Source organism: Antedon mediterranea, chromosome 6 (genome assembly GCF_964355755.1).
Source record: "Antedon mediterranea chromosome 6, ecAntMedi1.1, whole genome shotgun sequence".
In the NCBI taxonomy this organism is placed as follows: domain Eukaryota; kingdom Metazoa; phylum Echinodermata; class Crinoidea; order Comatulida; family Antedonidae; genus Antedon; species Antedon mediterranea.
Genome location: NC_092675.1, coordinates 31,328,121 through 31,348,638, shown reverse-complemented (window position 1 = coordinate 31,348,638; position 20,518 = coordinate 31,328,121). Strand labels below are relative to the sequence as shown.

The following is a 20,518-nucleotide window of genomic DNA, read 5'->3' as shown; positions in this document are numbered from 1 at the left end:
TTAAATTTATTCGGATATTTCACAATAATTTATGTGCATATTTTATAATTTCAAATCTTTACTTTATCAACAATTATGTAAGTTTGTAAATTAATCATAATTTATACAAAATTAAAAAGGAAAACGTAATATGTAGGTGGTGTGGTCGGTGTATTGTTGGTTGTTTGATTGCGTACAGTTTTTCAATTTGTAAAAAATAAATATAGTTTTACAGTCTTTTTTCCAATTGCATTGGTCAACAGTAAGGCAATGGTTAGTCAATGTAACTGCTCTCCTTTTTGGCTTTTTATTAATGTTGTTGTACATGTTTTGTAGTAATATTTTTGTCTTAGTACATTTTTTTGCTATTCTCATAAATGTATATAGTTTTCACAGGCTATAGAATGATTTAATATCAGCTAGTTTTAGACGTTTACATACTAGACATGTATGACACAAAATTGTACCAAAAGTGTTATAAATAACAACCCAAGATGGCCAACATTTTGTTAATATAATTTACACTATGATAACAGGATAACTTATACGCTAAATAACATTCTTAGATAATTTAAATAATGATTTCTTTCTAGTTTAAAATGTTAAAGATAAATTTATTATGTGACTTAGATTTAGAATAGATCAAAAGAAACTACTTTGTCCTCAGTGTCATGTTTACGCATTCAGATGAAAATTGAACAATCACGCAATCTATTTTATTTGTTTTTCAAATTATGTATAGACTATTATAGACATTTAGGACCTAATTCTTGGTTTATTATCTCAAGACATACACACTTACCAGCGAGATAGTAATTAACTCTAGAAAAGTTCCTATAGGAGTAGATGATATAGGGATTTGTCATTAGCATATTGTTTATACTGTGTGCATGCAATTTTGCGAAGTTTTTTTATTTGTCATTTTGAGAAATTGAAATAATGTGGTGACAGGTTGCAACATATTCACAGCTTATTATTATTATTAATATTATTATTATATTTTTTAAATTGAATATTGTTTTCATGATTATTTAAAGTATTTGTTGATGTTGTGCTTATAATGTATGGTAGTGAACATGTGCACCTTCCTAAACCCATGTTGCAATCTGAACCACGCAATCAGGGATCCTCACACCTTAACAAGCTATGGTTCAATTATTATACAAGATATACACAATTGTGTTACTATTTTAAAGTACCAGCAGTAACTTTACTACTAATATTGTAGAGACAAATTATAATAAATTGAATAAACAGTTTTCAACCACAAGCTTCATTAAACGGTGTAGATGATTCCTGTATGATAGCATCCCTGGTTGCGGAATATTTGTCCTAAATGCGCTTTCTTTTTCTTCTTTTTTTAACTTACAGTTTTAATTTCGTTATCTTCAGGGATACCTGACCACTCCGCCTCAATTCAGGTACATACGATCATTGTGTGAAGTCGTCCCAAGAGGGCGTCATTCTGTTTGTTTTTTCAAGGCTGTACCCTGATAGCTAAGTATATCACCACCCACTTATCACCAACATTATTCACAATCCAACATTCTAACTTGCATTTTTTGGTAGATAGGCTCAGTGGTGGCACCAGGCATAGGGGAGGGGAGTGGGTTGTTGTAGTATGTAGGGAAAAGGTCAACTCATTTACTCGGTCCCAGGATATTAAGAAACCCATGTTGCCCTGAATGCAGCCACCATTTATAGTAGAATGGTGTGCATGTTACACCTGACCCCCCGTTGCTGCTGGTGCTACCACTAAATAGAGGGATGATACGGTGTGCATGTTGCTGGTTCTACCACTGTATAAGGTGATGGAAGTAAGCATGTGAGTAGATTGCATGTTAAGCAAGGACTCATGAAAATTAAGCAACATAGATACAGCAGCATGAGGGTTACTAAAGCTATCACTTTCTATCTACTACTCTCGCATCTAGAAACCCTTCAAAACGTTGAGCATCTATCTACTACTCTCGCATCTAGAAACCCTTCAAAACGTTGAGCAAACACAGTTTTACAATCATTATTTTCATTCTATTTTTTATCTTTTTACCTTTAATACTTAATTTCATGGTTCTAAAAACACATCTAAGTTTATTCTTACAATAAGTTGAACTCATTTGAAATTCCTATTTATGTATTAATTATTTCAATGTTTGTATTATTAACATAATGGGGAGATATATCAATTGTAGCACTGGGCACATTAAACATTTGATTCTACACAGAACATTTTAACCTTGTGTTTTAACATAAATTATTACATTTAATTATATGTTCTAATATTTTAAATATATTATTGAAAATAAAACGTCAATTATAAAAACTGTAATTATGGAAACTAATGTAAATTTAATCAACTATACCAAGTCCTGATGCATGTGGATAGGGTTTAAATAGAAAAGAACTTCAATTCAATTTTTATTATAAGCTGGTGATTGGGTTTGGGTTTTGCATGTTTTTACATATGAACATTTTTATATAGGCTATAATTTATCCAATTGGCCGACAACATCAACCATTATCATATTGCATTAGCCTTACAGACATTACAGACACAATGTCTATGGCTTATTTTATCTAATGTTACAGTGCTAAACATTTACTTTTATGCAACTGATTGGAAAATGTCAAATTTGTCTCTTGATTAAACCTATATTTCATTTATATGACATTTTACATCTAATACTTGTCTACATATCTTTGCTTATCCTAGAGTAAAGATAGACAATACTAGGTAAAGATAATATCTGAACAAACACATTTTGTTAAAATACAAGAAAACATCATCAATGCTAAAACTGTTAAATTAGCTGTCATAGATATTGAGTCGTACAATCCATAGTAAAGAGTCCAGTACACAAAGAGCTTTAATTGATTTGTGTACCCGGTCGTTGAAATTCAATCTTAGAGATAAAACATAATCAGTACATAATACAGTTTCCATAGAAACTAAAAATTCAATAACATTGATTTTATGTATGTTTACAAAATGCTAATTAATATTTTTTAAGATCATTTCTTCATTAAGAATAGTAAGGTTTTTGGTACAAAATGTAAATCCTAAAGATAAAGTAAGCCTTTGTGTTAAAGGTCAAAACTTGTCTTTACTTTTTAGGAATCAAATGGTGTCCTGGAAACCTTACTATTATTCTAGTTAGAGTATTTTCGCTATGCAAACTTTTCAACAATAACATTTAATCAAGTTACAAAGTTTTACTAATACTCTGATAATAACCTGCATTTTAGTTCTACAATTCATGTTCATTAACATTCTAATAATATTTTTATAGTAATTTTTATAACATTTATACATTAAAATAAACAGCATACACAAAATATTAAAATTCTACAGTTTTAAAAAGATGTTGAATACTTGCTTCTCAAAATAGATTATAATGACTGTGATGTCATTGATCTGATGATGTCATATGCATGGTCACCATGGCAATTCTGATATAATCTTACAAGTAATTAGATAATATTAATCCATTCACTATGATGAAGACTATTTGGTGGAAATTAATTAAGCACTGACTTACGAATCAATTCAATTTCTCTTACTTGGAAATTTCATCTAGAATGCTTTATTGATAAATAAATGACCCTCATATATCAGTTATACATTTACATAACAGTACACATATTAATAAAATGGTGTTTTGGTGAATATAATAACATGTGTTAAGTATATGAAATACAAAAGTCAAAACATAATGAAATAAAACATTTTTATTTATTTTATTGTATTTCCTGGAAGGTAAGTGGCTTTATTTTGTAACAAAACATAATTTTACACTTGTAATATTTTGTTTCTTGTTCCAGTTATGTGTGCAGAAACTTAGAATTCTTATTGAAGATTCTGATCAAAATTGTAAGTTGTCAACTAAAATGTAAAGCTTGGTTCCCTCTAGAGACACAACACAGCGACGTATCACAAGCGATTGTTTGTCGAACTGCACTTGTCATTGGTCAACTCCATTGCGTTGCGTCTTTGTGGGAACCAAGCTTAAAATTACATAATTCTTAACCACTAACATGACATGGAATAAATATTGAAAATTTGTTTATATTTTCTTTGTAAATAAAATCTTTTAATAAAATGTTTTTTCAACTTTGACTTGGTTGTCATGAATGATATTGAATATTTTACATAACAACATAAATGTAAAATATAATAAATGTGTTAAATAACACTATAATAGATATTAGATAATAATTAATTGTCATACAGTTTAATATTTAATTATTACAGAGGTCAGTAGCCATGACGGTGTAGAACTAACATACATACATTATTATTCTTTTCAGTGAAATACCTTGGACTATTAGCAATGGGGAAGATATTGAAGACTCACCCTAAATCTGTACAGTCTCACAAGGATCTAATCTTGGAATGTTTGGATGACAAAGATGATTCCATTAGACTCAGAGCCTTGGACTTACTTTATGGCATGGTAATTGTCACATTGTATACTAACACAGTGGCTGTATAACACGCATAACATGTACTTAATTATAGGCTTTGCATTAACTAGCATTGTTTATATATTATAAAGTGGTTTTACTACTCAATATCATTATCCATTACTCCCCTATAAGATAGCAACATCAGGTTGTATGTAAATTATTAAAATGATCATCTTAATAATTTATTGGATTGTTCACAATTACATTTACAATTCCCTGAGAAGACCTCTAGGTCAACTGAAATTGCGTTTGAAGGATAGAAATTGCGCTGATCCACCAGCCAATGTCAAGTAAAAATTGCGCTGATCCATCAGCCAATGTCAAGTAAAAATTGCGCTGATCCACCAGCCAATGTCAAGTAAAAATTGCGCTGATCCACCAGCCAATGTCAAGTAAAAATTGCGCTGATCCATCAGCCAATGTCAAGTAAAAATTGCGCTGATCCACCAGCCAATGTCAAGTAAAAATTGCGCTGATCCACCAGCCAATGTCAAGTAAAAATTGCGCTGATCCACCAGCCAATGTCAAGTAAAAATTGCGCTGATCCACCAGCCAATGTCAAGTAAAAATTGCGCTGATCCACCAGCCAATGTCAAGTAAAAATTGCGCTGATCCACCAGCCAATGTCAAGTAAAAATTGCGCTGATCCACCAGCCAATGTCAAGTAAAAATTGCGCTGATCCACCAGCCAATGTCAAGTAAAAATTGCGCTGATCCACCAGCCAATGTCAAGTAAAAATTGCGCTGATCCACCAGCCAATGTCAAGTAAAAATTGCGCTGATCCACCAGCCAATGTCAAGTAAAAATTGCGCTGATCCACCAGCCAATGTCAAGTAAAAATTGCGCTGATCCACCAGCCAATGTCAAGTAAAAATTGCGCTGATCCACCAGCCAATGTCAAGTAAAAATTGCGCTGATCCACCAGCCAATGTCAAGTAAAAATTGCGCTGATCCACCAGCCAATGTCAAGTAAAAATTGCGCTGATCCACCAGCCAATGTCAAGTAAAAATTGCGCTGATCCACCAGCCAATGTCAAGTAAAAATTGCGCTGATCCACCAGCCAATGTCAAGTAAAAATTGCGCTGATCCACCAGCCAATGTCAAGAAAAAATTGCGCTGATCCACCAGCCAATGTCAAGTAAAAATTGCGCTGATCCACCAGCCAATGTCAAGTAAAAATTTAGGGCAGCCTGGGGTTTCCCCTTTATAATATACATGAGATTATGCTACGATTACTAGAACATGTATGGCTTTAAAATAAAGGCCAAATTAATGTTTAAACTACATAATTTTTTTTTAAAGCCGCCTTGTGGCCGTAGTCCCTAGGTTACTGAACGTTGTACTTAAGTATCTTCTCACTCTCCTCTTAACTTATTCATTTTATGATTTTGTTTAGGTTTCAAAGAAGAATTTGATGGAGATAGTAAAGAAGTTAATGATACATGTAGATAAAGCAGAAGGATCACAATACAGAGATGAACTGCTTGCTAAGATCATCCAAATATGTAGTCAAAATAACTACCAATATATTACTAACTTTGAATGGTACTTTTACATTTTATTATATAATTTCATTGGTAATGCAGTGATTTATTGTACAATTTTAGACCAAATGCTGTGTGTACAAAGGCATGGTATTTAATAAGATTTATTGGCAAAATTACAATAAAATACGTTTAGTATAGTATGCTATAAATATCTAAAATGCAATTACGTAATGAAACAGTTTTTGTATTTTATTTTTCAATAGGTATGTTTCAATCCTTGTGGAATTAACTCGAATTGAAGGAACCAAACATGGACGATTGATTGCTTCCCAGATGTTGGACGTTGCCATCAGAGTCAAAGCTATCCGACCATTTGCGGTCTCTCAAATGGTACATATTTTCATTCATACTAAAAAGTTGAAATATAATAAGTTTGACCTTTGGTTACTTTTTGTGCTACCCTGAATTCATTCCTTTAATGTTTTTTAATGTTATTTTGTTTTGAATTTGAATAAAGAAATGAAATGAAATGAAAAGTGCTAATATAGACCTTGAAGTCTTCAAATTAGTTGTATTAAATATGTATACTTTTGTTGAAGTAAGTAAATGTTTAAAAAACTTTACCTTGTTTGTAGGCCTCTCTGTTAGAGAACTTTCATCTACTATCAGGTGCATCTATGCAGACAAACAGTCGCTGTGAAGTGTTATATGCAGCAGCTTGGATTATAGGAGAATTCCCTGTTCATCTTCTGGATCCTTACGCAACGTTGCAATATATGCTTAAACAGAGAGTTAGCAACCTTCCAGGACATATACAGGTAAAATAACAATATGGTAGACAGTTTATAACATTACAATATAATATATACAGGTAATAACATTACAATATAGTATACAGGCTCAGCAGGTAATAACATTACAATATGTACAGGTAACATTACAATAATTATAATATACAGGTAACATTACAATAATTATAATAGACAGGGAATAACATTACAATATGTACAGGTAACATTACAATAATTATAATAGACAGGGAATAACATTACAATATGTACAGGTAACATTACAATAATTATAATATACAGGTAATAACATTACAATATGTACAGGTAACATTACAATAATTATAATATACAGGTAACATTACAATATGTACAGGTAACATTACAATAATTATAATATACAGGGAATAACATTACAATAATTATAATATACGGGGAATAACATTACAATATGTACAGGTAACATTACAATAATTGTAATAGACAGGTAACATTACAATAATTATAATATACAGGGAATAACATTACAATATGTACAGGTAACATTACAATAATTATAATATACAGGTAACATTACAATAATTATAATGTACAGGTAACATTACAATAATTATAATATACAGGTAACATTACAATAATTATAATATACAGGTAACATTACAATAATTATAATATACAGGGAATAACATTACAATATGTACAGGTAACATTACAATAATTATAATATACAAGTAACATTACAATAATTATAATATACAGGTAACATTACAATAATTATAATATACAGGTAACATTACAATAATTATAATATACAGGTAACATTACAGTAATTATAATAGACAGGTAACATTACAATATGTACAGGTAACATTACAATAATTATAATATACAGGGAATAACATTACAATAATTATAATATACAGGAAACTTTACAATATGTACAGGTAACATTACAATAATTATAATATACAGGTAACATTACAATAATTATAATATACAGGTAACATTACAATAATTATAATGTACAGGTAACATTACAATAATTATAATATACAGGTAACATTACAATAATTATAATATACAGGTAACATTACAATATGTACAGGTAACATTACAATAATTATAATATACAGGTAACATTACAATAATTATAATAGACAGAGAATAACATTACAATATGTACAGGTAACATTACAATAATTATAATAGACAGGTAATAACATTACAATATGTACAGGTAACATTACAATAATTATAATATACAGGTAACATTACAATATGTACAGGTAACATTACAATAATTATAATATACAGGGAATAACATTACAATAATTATAATATACGGGGAATAACATTACAATATGTACAGGTAACATTACAATAATTATAATAGACAGGTAACATTACAATAATTATAATATACAGGTAACATTACAATATGTACAGGTAACATTACAATAATTATAATATACAGGTAACATTACAATATGTACAGGTAACATTACAATAATTATAATATACAGGTAACATTACAATAATTATAATAGACAGGGAATAACATTACAATTATTATTTAAGTAGTTGATTTTTTCATAATTTTCTAACATGTTTTTTATATTTTATTTTAGAGTGTATACGTGCAAAATGTTTTAAAGTTATACAGTGCAATAGTTAAAAAATGTGAGGAGGATGACGAGGAGGAGCATGAGAAAGGAGTTGAGGCCACCCAACTACTGCTAGATAAACTGCCAGTCTTCTCAGAGAGTGCTGATCTAGAGGTTCAAGAAAGAGTATGTTTAATTTAAATGTTATTCTATCAACATAATAATACAATAAATGCAATAACAAATGTACTGTGTATTTAAAAAGATGAGCTAGGTTTCTAAATGATTTTATGATATATTGATGGAAGTTGTCTACCATAATTTTATTGTCTATTTCGTGAGATCCCTACCTACATATGTAGAGTCTATACAGGTATGTATCTCACTCATAGACCACTGTTGGTTTGTGTAATTCCGTGTAGAGGCTGGACTTCGTGATTTCACAGTTTGCAGCTCCTTCCAAAAGTTGCTCATAATGAAATGTAATATTGTATTTATTGTAAAAATGTTGAGAATAAAGTTGAAATAATCTGTTACAAAAATAAAAATGTTTTGCTCTTAATATTTCTATCCCAACATAAATTACTGTGCTAATTTGTGTTCTTTGCTCCCTAAAGGCATGTACCATTTTACAACTTCTGAAATATGTTAAAAAAATTCAAGAGAAAGAAGTGTCAGTAGGAGATGAATTAGCTGCTTTGTTTGTTGATGAGTTGAACCCAGTCGCTCCAAAAGCTCAGAAGAAAGTGCCGGTGCCAGAGGGATTAGACCTTGATAAATGGATTAACGAACCACCCTCTGAAAGTTCTGATGATGAGGTCACCATCGACACCATGTTTATTCATGATGCCAATAGGTAACTTATTACAAACAACTTTTGTAAGATGAAAAGAAAGATTATTTTGTCAAAATGTTGGTCATAATTTACTGTTGATTTCAGTTGTTTTTTAGTTTCAGTGTTGTTTATTTATTCATCCAAATAGAAAAGAAAATGCAGAATAAAATTTCGTTCCACTGTCATATGTTCATTTAAATTATTTATATATTTGTTGTTATATAATGTTGTAAATATGGATAAATATACTCATGTAAATATAGTAATGTTTTTGTTTTCTCAGAGTCAATCACCAGACACAGTACTATGAGGAGCTATCAGAGGAAGAACTTGAGAAAAGAAGATCAGCTAGACGACAAGAACAAGCTAGTAATCCTCATTATCTTAAATTTGATTCACCTAAAAAAAGACGCAAGAAATTGAAAGAACTAGCTGCTGAGAGTGTTGATGGTATCCCAGTTGCTAAGATTGATCTCAGTGTACCGCTACATATTCCTGGTGAACACAAAGGTTTGTCATTTTCTGTATATTTTGTAATGTTTAGGATTATGTTGTGTACAAAATGAATGCATACATTACTATAGAATGTACAGTTTTGTATACATTAAACATACATTAGACATACATTAAACATACATTAAACATACATTAAACATACATTAGACATACATTAGACATATACAGACAACTTCCAATACCCAGACTCTTGAAAACCAGAAACTCTTGTAAAACAAAACTTTTCTTGAGCTCCAAAAGGTCCCACATTCTTATTTTACCATAAAAACGCTTTCAAAATACCAGACTTTCCAGAAAACAAAACATTATAGATCAGTCCAAGTGTGTATGGTATTGGGAAAGGTGGCTGTATCGTATGTATTAAGCAAAATAGAATTAGTGAGATGTGTTATACTTGTTAATTATGTAAGTTTTTCTACTATTACTTCATATGACCCGTGTCATCAGATGGTGGGCTGGATACAATAGAAGAAGCAGGCCCCAGTCAAAGCTTATTAGTCACAGGTATCAGATGGTTGAGGGCTTTTTTACATTTATATAACATTACTAAAAAAGCTGTGATCTTTGTTGATCTGAATCAGTTTGATTATCATTCTGACAGTAATTTATAACGTTATTTAAAGTTTTTGTGTTTACTTTTCTGGCAAATTGTGTGAAGGGAATTATTATTATTATTTTTTTTTTCTCTTTTATTTCCAAACCCATCACTTTTTGCCATTTGTTTATAAGTCAATCCAAATAAAATACACAACTTTTATTTAAAATGCATTTTATTTATTTGGTATAAACATTTTTAATTTTAAAACATTAAAGAAGGTGTATTTCATTTTTAATGTCTTGTTTGTATTTTTGTTTTTTTTATAAATCATTTTTGTTTCTATATTAAGTGGGTTTTATTTTGCCATGCATGCTTATGTATTTCATTTATTTTCATTTTATCATTACCATACATTTATGGTTATTGTTGTTGCTAATTACACAAGTAATAATACAATTCTTTCTGGCAGGTTTTTTTAAGGGTTCATTATGTAATTGCTCACTGGTTAGATAGCCCAGTATGTTCTTAAAATAACCAGAATAGATTATTAAATAACCTAACATAATATTATTATCGTACACATGTTTGATCTAATTAACACCGTTTGTTTTCTGCACGCTTTCGTTAGGGAGAAGGGGTCGCTCCCCATATTATGATATACCAGGTATTAATACATTATATACACATTTTTATTTTTCTTTTGTTAAACACATTCATGTTAACATTTTGTTAAAACTATTAAAATTCATTTATTTCTTTGTTTATTTTTTTTTTTAGTTTTTTGTTTTTAAAGTAAAGTAATTGTCTTTAAACATTTTCTAAGCAAATTCTAATATTTCACATCTTAAATTTTAAATATTCGCAAATCATTTTTATTTAGTTTTTAAATTAGAATTGAACAAGTTGGTTTGCCACACTATCTTTAGCATGATATGCATCATGTTGTTTGTAAGGCTGGTGTACAGTGGTATTGTACACACACTGAGTAAGAGAAAGCACAAGTGTATAGGATGCACAAAAGGCACTGCTACTCAATGTCTGTTTGTAATAAGCTCAGCTGTCAAGTATTAAATCTACTAATTTTTTAGAAATATTTTATATACAAATAATTAAGTTGTTTTTTGCTTTTTTTGCGGATATGTTCATGCTCATGTTTTTTATATCATCATCATCATTCATATGTTCTGTTACTTGAAATAGTTTGTTTAAGAGTAATGTTATTTTACATGAATTGAATTATAAGTTGATGCGGTCTTGATAGCAACAATTGACAATTAAGCTGTCATTTTGTTTTATAACCAATTTCCTTGTTTAATGTATTCTCATTCTGTTTTTAAGTAAGACATTTGTTTATACAATTATGATGATATTATTGAAGGAAATCTAAAGATGTACTTTTGTATTTTATAATTTTTAAAAGTAGTATGTAGTTTGTCGAAGTATAATTTCTCTGCAATTGGTGACATTTGTCATAGTTTCTGGTTAGCTCAGATTAGTATTAGAAATGTAAAATTAATTTGATGATGTTTATTATTATGTATCAGGTATGAACATTACTGACAAGTACATGCAAAGACAGGACGGAGGAAAGAAATCTAAAAAAAGAGGAAAGAAAGGTCGCAAGAAGCGTACAGTGTCAGTGTCAAGTGATGATATTCCTATTGTACATACAGTAGATATTGTTGAAGAGGAAATGCCAGAGGTTTGTATTTTATCCAGCATTTCATAATAACAATGAATTTATATTCAGTGTAAAGAATAGGCTTAATAACTAATAAAATAGAGGCAAAACTTAGTCACATTTTAATGATTATAATGATGTTTTTTTTTGTTTTTTTTTATTAATTTTGACAAACACATCTATACAACCAAGACAATAAATAGCTAGATTGCGCCAAGGAGTGGCAAAAGAGGCCAACAGCTTCTGTCGCCGATTAGGCATGCCACTCCAATGTTAAGTTAACATGTTTACTTAAGTATAACATAATCCTTAGTCTGTTTATCAGTCAATGTGTGTGGTGAGATAACATGAATAGGATGAATGCCATATCATTTTTAATGTGTTTTTTTTTAAGGGTGCTACAATATCAGAAGATGATGAGGATGCACATGATGTAAATGACCCACATAGAGCACTTAATATTGACCTGGATGCGTAAGTTATTATGAATAGACTACTTGATATCATATAGGATGCACACAATGTAAATGACCCACATAGAGCACTTAATATTGACCTGGATGCGTAAGTTATTATGAATAGACTACTTGATATCATATAGGATGCACACAATGTAAATGACCCACATAGAGCACTTAATATTGACCTGGATGCGTAAGTTATTATGAATAGACTACTACAAATGAAAAAGCTATAAATTGAAATTTATCACAACACATATGTATGTGTTATGCGCGATTTGAACGATTTGTGCAATTTGAAATTGGGCAAAAAAATCCTTGCGCAATTTGAAATTGCGCAAAGAATTCTTGCGCAATTTAAAATTGCGCAAGGATTTTTTTGTGCAATTTTAAATTGCGCAATCAACTTGCGCAATTTCAAATTGCGCAAGAAAATCTTTTCGCAATTTTAAATTGCGCTGCACAATTTGTAAATTGCTCAAGATAGTTCTTGCGCAATATGACACCTTTGCGCAATTTGAAAACGAACTGTAAATTTTCAAATTGCGCAACAAAATTCTACCAGACAACCTAGTCAGTATCAGTAGTCCAGACCCTAGCTAGGCTAGAGTAGTATAGCCGGCCGCCCGCGCCGCGCCCGCCTGGTGGAACACGCTTCGTTTTCCTTCGTCGGTTCTTCGACGGTATGCTAACTTATAACAATATTTGCACTACTAAAATAAGGAAATGCGATATTTATCTTTAATTTTGAATCATTCTCAGAAATTACTATAAAAATATGGGTGTGCATGATTTCACAATCTGTCGAAAAACCTTGCGCAATTTGCAGATTACTTGCGCAATTTAATACGTTGCTTGCGCAATTTGAAACACATGTTTCAATTCAAATTGCGCAAGGATTTTTTTTGCGCAATTTCAAATTGCGCAAATCGTTCAAATCGCGCATAACACATGCACTATGCGTATACATGAGTTGGCCCATATTGCCTATAACAGATCCACTGATTGGTTGATCATTGATATTAAATTATTTATGTATTTCTGTGAAGGCCTCTTGACGATCATGAGAAAATACCGGTACGTGGACATAGAGTTGTGGACGGTAAGAAAAAAATGAAAGATGAACAGGACACAACGGATGCAAAGACGGAAAAGAAGAAATCAAAGAAAGATAAAAAAGGACAGAAGAAAGTAAAGAAAGAGAAAAAGGTAAATTTATGTTAATTTATTTATTAATCAGTGGAACCATAATTATGTAGCCATAACATTGGCAAGGGTTTGATGCTCACAACTCCATGGTTCTGGTGGTAGAACAAGTCTTCTCAAATAAGGACTATAAACCATAGGTCCAGTGTACACATCCAGCTCATGTGCACTTCAAAGAACCTAGTACATCTTTTCAGATGAGTAGGGAGTTACCTGGTATACAAGTACATCACAGCCACTGATCATAACTGGGCCCTCTTTGACTGAAGAGGTCACCCAGTATAAATAAATATTATATTAAAATAAATCTTAGCGTATAAAGGTCAATCAGTATCAATAAAACAGGAGCATAACCAAATTATTACCAAAAATTTGTAAAATTATTTGTAGAAGAAGAGGTCAAAATCAGAATCTGAAGAACAAAGGGTAGATGCTGCTGAAATGGAGGAAAAAGAGCACAATTTATTAGGAGGTGATGGGGAACCAGTAACCAATGGCAACGGAGTTGAAGAAATTCCATCTAGTACACCTACTAAACCAACTCCACCTGAGCAAGAACCAGAAAAAAGCAAGGTATAATGTTACATGAATTAGATTTAGTTTAAAAATATTCTAATAATATATAATATTTGTCTTCCATTACATGTCTATGCATTTAATTATACACTTTGATTTGTGAAAGATTAAAATTGCTATTTTGTTAATTTTTTCCTGAATAATGTAAACTTAACATAGACTTTCACAAACTTTTTTTTTTAAAGTATGATGATTTAAGTTTCTGGCTAACAAAAGAAGAAGGAAAATCTGAAGAAGTAGCGGAGGTAAATGAAGAGAAGCAGCCAAGCGTAGAGGAGCAGCCAAGTGTAGAGGTAAAACAACCTTTAGGAACTAACTACCAGTGTTAAACAAGGTCAAAACTATCCCAAAAGCCCATTCCATGGCTGGTCAATTTAAAGTTTCTTACACTAACTTAAAATGTTTGATATCAAAAATTTTAAATTATAAACCAGTGGTAAAACTTGCGTGTCACGATTTATCTGGCTAGCCAACAATTCGTATGTTGTTGCTGCTGCCGTTTTATGGAACTTTAATTATCAAGTTTGATGCTGGCCATCACTTTTTAAACCAGTTCCATTATTGTATTATTATCCTTGATATGGTTGTTTGTACTGTATACAATGCATTAACTAATATCGGGTAAACCATTGATTCCAATTCGGTGAATAAAAAATAGTGTTGTTACAATGCAACATGTAATGTCAGTACTCATTTATATTTTAGAAACTGAAAAAGAAAGAGAAAAAATCAAAGAAAGATAAAAAAGAAAAGAAAAAAGATAAAAAGAAGAAATCACATAAAACAGAAGAAGAAACTGAGCCTATACCAAAAGAGAATGGTGATTCTGTTGTAGAGGAAGTTCCATTACCAGTATGTATCATTTCTTGTTATTTTACCAGTATGTTATTTTTAAATGAAATATTACATAATGATATGTTTAACTGGTTCAACTAGGTTTTAAAGTTAAATCACAAAATGTCAATTTTTTCCTTCAGCAACTATCAAGTTACAAACCTTTGGCTGAAAACAAATCAATTAAACTTGTAAGTAGTACTATATCTGCTTGTTTTTCGTTTTTAAAAACATTATTGGATAGAAGACTTTTAAGAAGCTTGTATACAATATAAGAATGCCATTGGTGTTTGATAGTATATTTAAGACATCAGTGACAATTTATAAATTGTTATTTTCAGACATATATGTTTATATTTGATATTATATTTAAGAAATCAGTGACAATTTATAAATTGTTAATTTCAGACATATGAAACAAGGATAGATATGCATCAAAGTCAACAGGTTGTCTTGTCTGTCATATTCAGTAACTTAACTAATTCACAACTCAAGTCTTTAGATTTTAATGTATTGGATTCACTCAACACGCGGCTTGTCAGAGAGGTAAATATTATCATCACCGTGATCATTGTTATTGCCGTAATTATCAGAAAACAATGTACATTATCTTTGACCGCATAAGTTTTATTTTTATTATCTTCAATTTCATTTCCATTATTGGTCTCACAAACAGCAAGTATACAATTGAACAAATAAGACCAGGGTGCCCTAAAGTAAACTAAATCACTATTGAATGGAAATTTGACAAAAGCATTAATATGTATCATTAATATGCATTAATTAATGCAGTAATTAATCCAGTATTTGGATCAAGGTCTATATAATATTAAAATTAAATAAAAATAAATGATATTTGCCAATTATAAATGTTAATTAACATATCTATCTATTTTGTGTTTGTTACATTCCCTTGTTCATATTGTTTATAAATGTTTAATTTTGACAGAGCGGTGCTTCTCAACATGATGGTATCAGCGTTCCATTTCAACTTCCTGCAGGTGCCACTAATGAAGGCCAGTTTGCTTTCACTGTTCAAAATGTTACCATGCCACAAAAACTCAGAGGGACATTAACTTATATGATTAAGGTAGGTTTTTATTTTATAATTGTTTTACATTTTAGCTCTTTTGTTGGAGTGGCATGCTTAATTGGCTACAGAAGCTGTTGGCCCTTTTGCCACTCACTTCTTGGTGCAATCTACTTTGGCTACAGAAGCTGTTGGCCTCTTTTGCCACTCACTTCTTGGTGCAATCTACTTTGGCTACAGAAGCTGTTGGCCTCTTTTGCCACTCACTTCTTGGTGCAATCTACTTTGGCTACAGAAGCTGTTGGCCTCTTTTGCCACTCACTTCTTGGTGCAATCTACTTTGGCTACAGAAGCTGTTGGCCTCTTTCGCCACTCACTTCTTGGTGCAATCTACTTTGGCTACAGAAGCTGTTGGCCTCTTTTGCCACTCACTTCTTGGTGCAATCTACTTTGGCTACAGAAGCTGTTGGCCTCTTTTGCCACTCACTTCTTGGTGCAATCTACTTTGGCTACAGAAGCTGTTGGCCTCTTTTGCCACTCACTTCTTGGTGCAATCTACTTTGGCTACAGAAGCTGTTGGCCTCTTTTGCCACTCACTTCTTGGTGCAATCTACTTTGGCTACAGAAGGTGTTGGCCTCTTTTGCCACTCACTTCTTGGTGCAATCTACTTTGGCTACAGAAGCTGTTGGCCTCTTTTGCCACTCACTTCTTGGTGCAATCTACTTTGGCTACAGAAGCTGTTGGCCTCTTTCGCCACTCACTTCTTGGTGCAATCTACTTTGGCTACAGAAGCTGTTGGCCTCTTTTGCCACTCACTTCTTGGTGCAATCTACTTTGGCTACAGAAGCTGTTGGCCTCTTTTGCCACTCACTTCTTGGTGCAATCTACTTTGGCTACAGAAGCTGTTGGCCTCTTTTGCCACTCACTTCTTGGTGCAATCTACTTTGGCTACAGAAGCTGTTGGCCTCTTTTGCCACTCACTTCTTGGTGCAATCTACTTTGGCTACAGAAGCTGTTGGCCTCTTTCGCCACTCACTTCTTGGTGCAATCTACTTTGGCTACAGAAGCTGTTGGCCTCTTTTGCCACTCACTTCTTGATGCAATCTACTTTGGCTACAGAAGCTGTTGGCCTCTTTTGCCACTCACTTCTTGGTGCAATCTACTTATTTGTTGTATTGTTATGTTTGTATAAATAGGTTATTTTTGGATCAAATATAATGCAGACACACACCCTTAACATTTGATTAAGACAAATTGATGTTGCACAGTTACGTTTGATTAATAGTATGTGGATGCATGTAAAGAAATGAATAAAACAGTTAATAATTGTGATTTATTGTAGGATGAATCTGGTGCAACAAGTGAAAAGATTGATTTTAAAGTCCATTTACCAGTAACCGCTTATACAGCAGCAGTTCCTTGTACAGGGTAAGTATACAATCATGTGTCATCTGTTTTATGGCTCATGTTTAGAGTAATCAATCAGTTTATAAAAAAACAAAACTGATGTAACTTGCAGATTAATATATGTGTCTGTAAATTTAATTTTACGAGGGAATTGTAGAGGGGAAGATAATAATGATTACTGGACAATCTACTACTAATTGTAATGAAAACAAACATCTCGAACTCTGCTTATCACCCAAGTGGTATGAAATTGGCTTAATTTTAAGCAAAACTACATTGTAATGGAGCTGTAGCTTGGTGGTTAACATACTTGCCTTCCAATCTCATGGTCCGAAGTTCATTCCTGACCTAGTGCCAGGGTTGTAACTCACGACTCTTGCAACTCCACTTCCGAAGCCTCAAATGAGACTTGGTTAATAAGCATGATAAATTATAAAAAACATTTTATCCATCCTGTAATTGGCGAGTTTGTGCTCTCTGTTGGATGCATATGAAATTTTAAAAAATATAAAACATTATTGGTATTGTTACAGAGCTGAATTTGCAAATTTACTATCAAGTGGAGATTTACAAGCCAAGATTTCCTTAAAGTTAGTGACAGTAGCAGTGGAGTTCCATCACGCACTTCATAGAATATGTTTCTTTACTCATTGTCGATTAGTAGAAAGAGTTGGCGACACTGCTTCACTTTACTCATGTTCCATCCAAAATCATCATATTTGTTTACTAGTCAAGTTATTGGTAAGATTTTGCTTTTTTTTTTAATGTTAAGAAATGTGTAGGCATTTTTTTAGTATAATAAATATTATAGGTGTAATGGAAAGATGTAGTAACTAAATTAGAGAATACTTTAGAAAATTTGTTTTCTTTTTATTTAAACCTTGGTTGAGAACAGTAAGATATATAACATTAACATGGTTGTTTTATTGTGTCATTAGGCAAATAATGGAATATCGATAGAAGGTAAAGGTTCAGATGCTACGTTGCTATCAAGTTTTATGGATGATATTAAGACAGTTCTATCAGAGGTATAAACAGATGAAGCGAGATCTTTCAAATAAATGCAGAGTATATACTACAGTACAATAGAGATAGGAATATTTTGGTCTGTGGTATACTACTGGATCTTCAGCAAGTCTGTTATAACCATAGATTCCCTTTGATATCCAGACAGACATTTTGTGTGTACATAAAGGTTTTAACTTGCATTGTAAAAGACACATTTTGTACTGTAAAATGGGTTTTAAGAAAAGGTTATGTATCAACCTTGTACTTAAGACAGCTTACCTACAATCTAGGTTTAGTATCATAATTGTTAATGATCTTTGATTGATTGAAATGCATCTTCACACTAATTACATTTGTATGTATGGTAATATGAACTACTGAATAAACAACTTGAATATCACCTCAGTCATTGGAGATTATTAGAGGCTTAAGCCAACAAGTTGAACAGAACAGTGTCAGTACAGCAATTAATAGTTATGAATTATTTATTATAATCCAAACCATTATTATGATTATACAAGAAGATCCGCTAAATAAAAAAAAGGAGATGGAAGACAAGTTAAGAATTTGAACCTCTTCAATAATCACAAATTACAACTCCAAATACTTTGTTTAAAATTGAATAATCCATTCCATCTTTATTTATTGAATGTTATTTTGAAATTCTTGATTTGATGATCAAGATAGGTAAACTAATGTGTTGTTGCTTAAATCCTACATCTTTACTCTGTAGTATAAAATACAACAGACATGTTGCATTTTGTAGATAGATATACAATATATATAAAGTAATAACAAGAGATATATACTTCTATGTTTAGGTATAATAGACTGTCATGGAAAATAATTTGTTAATAAATGTTTAGTTTCACCGTAAAATGTTTTACTCATGTCAAAGGTTGAAATATGCACTCTTCTGTTATTTTATTTTTCTTTTGAAATATTCTATAAATATTTAATATTGTGTCAAATAGTTTGTATTCTTCCAACTTTTTAAATACTTGCTGGGTAAAACCTTCAAAGCTCGCTCCAAAACAATAACAAACAATATCAAACAGTCAATGAGGTAGAAATGTTAAACATTAATGTTCAGTCACCTCATATAGGATTCATTTGTGACTCACTGAGATGATGAAATATCCAATATGATAATAAGAAATATCCAATATGATAATATTGTAAAATACTGACCTATATGAATTAGTTGACTCCTTGGCCCCTGTCGGTAAGTAAATAATAATATATGATATTGTATTGTTCTACAACAGGTGACCTACTTAGCTATGCTTAACCTTGGTGCATTTTATAACCATTGTGTTGCTAGTACGCTGGTAGGATCCAATATGTAAAATATTTGGAATTGTTTCTTTTACTATTATTCTGTCAACAAAAAAATACAAATGCAATATTCATCTACAATACAAGGCATGTGGAACTATTTTGTGATATTCCCAGTAAGCTGAATTTGTGACCCAGTAAATACAGTACTCCTAATCTAATAATAATTGTCATACTAGTGAATATGTTAAATTTTGTTGTTTAATAATAGTGGACTTGTGAGTAAAACGTGACCAAAGTAAGAATGTTGATATTTGTGTTACTACAAGGCTGATAATCATGTACAATTATTCATAAACTAATGAACTAAGAAGAATAAGTTGTCGTCTTCAGTGTTGATAATAAATGATTGATAGGTAAATCCATCATTCTTGTTTTGTAGTGTTTAGTTTGTTCATAGAGGAAATTTATAGAAATATTTATATATTTCCTCCATGGTGTGTCGTTTGCCTCAGCATCCAGTGTTGCTTCTTGCTTTTTAAATAACATAGCAGTATTATTCAGTTTTTGGCAAAGTGCAACTTGTGACCAAAATAAACGAAAAGAAAATGAATAGTAAACAACGAAACTACAATGTTACGTGTACAAATCAAAATCAAGTTTGTTTACCAACAAAATAAACACCATAGGCCTAATAATATTATTGTTATTAATTAGTATTGCATCATTTATAACGTATGTTGATACGTTCATTTAATAAAGCATCGATTCAAGATGACATCATCATCTTATCAACGATTCAAGATTACATCATCATCTT

The 20,518-nt window shown here is 31.3% G+C and overlaps 1 protein-coding gene across 4 annotated transcripts in view; it reads left to right on the top strand.

Annotated features, from left to right (window-relative positions):
• LOC140052622 (AP-3 complex subunit delta-1-like) overlaps window positions 1–20,123 on the top strand; it is a 31,719-nt gene extending 11,596 nt beyond the window's left edge. For 3 of the 4 annotated variants that reach the window (XM_072098277.1, XM_072098279.1, XM_072098280.1), the window contains 21 exons: window positions 1,351–1,400; window positions 3,802–3,850; window positions 4,288–4,433; window positions 5,845–5,993; window positions 6,199–6,325; window positions 6,571–6,753; window positions 8,352–8,513; window positions 8,945–9,183; window positions 9,446–9,672; window positions 11,761–11,918; window positions 12,292–12,371; window positions 13,408–13,567; window positions 13,955–14,137; window positions 14,326–14,433; window positions 14,846–14,992; window positions 15,118–15,165; window positions 15,383–15,520; window positions 15,924–16,064; window positions 17,348–17,433; window positions 17,946–18,153; window positions 18,351–20,123. In XM_072098277.1, the coding sequence (XP_071954378.1) occupies window positions 1,351–1,400; window positions 3,802–3,850; window positions 4,288–4,433; window positions 5,845–5,993; window positions 6,199–6,325; window positions 6,571–6,753; window positions 8,352–8,513; window positions 8,945–9,183; window positions 9,446–9,672; window positions 11,761–11,918; window positions 12,292–12,371; window positions 13,408–13,567; window positions 13,955–14,137; window positions 14,326–14,433; window positions 14,846–14,992; window positions 15,118–15,165; window positions 15,383–15,520; window positions 15,924–16,064; window positions 17,348–17,433; window positions 17,946–18,153; window positions 18,351–18,446 (2,885 nt within the window). In that variant the 3' untranslated portion in view covers window positions 18,447–20,123. The remainder of the gene's footprint in view (window positions 1–1,350; window positions 1,401–3,801; window positions 3,851–4,287; window positions 4,434–5,844; window positions 5,994–6,198; window positions 6,326–6,570; window positions 6,754–8,351; window positions 8,514–8,944; window positions 9,184–9,445; window positions 9,673–11,760; window positions 11,919–12,291; window positions 12,372–13,407; window positions 13,568–13,954; window positions 14,138–14,325; window positions 14,434–14,845; window positions 14,993–15,117; window positions 15,166–15,382; window positions 15,521–15,923; window positions 16,065–17,347; window positions 17,434–17,945; window positions 18,154–18,350) is intronic. The other variant, XM_072098278.1, reaches the window with a different exon arrangement.
• The last annotated feature ends 395 nt before the right edge of the window (window positions 20,124–20,518 follow it).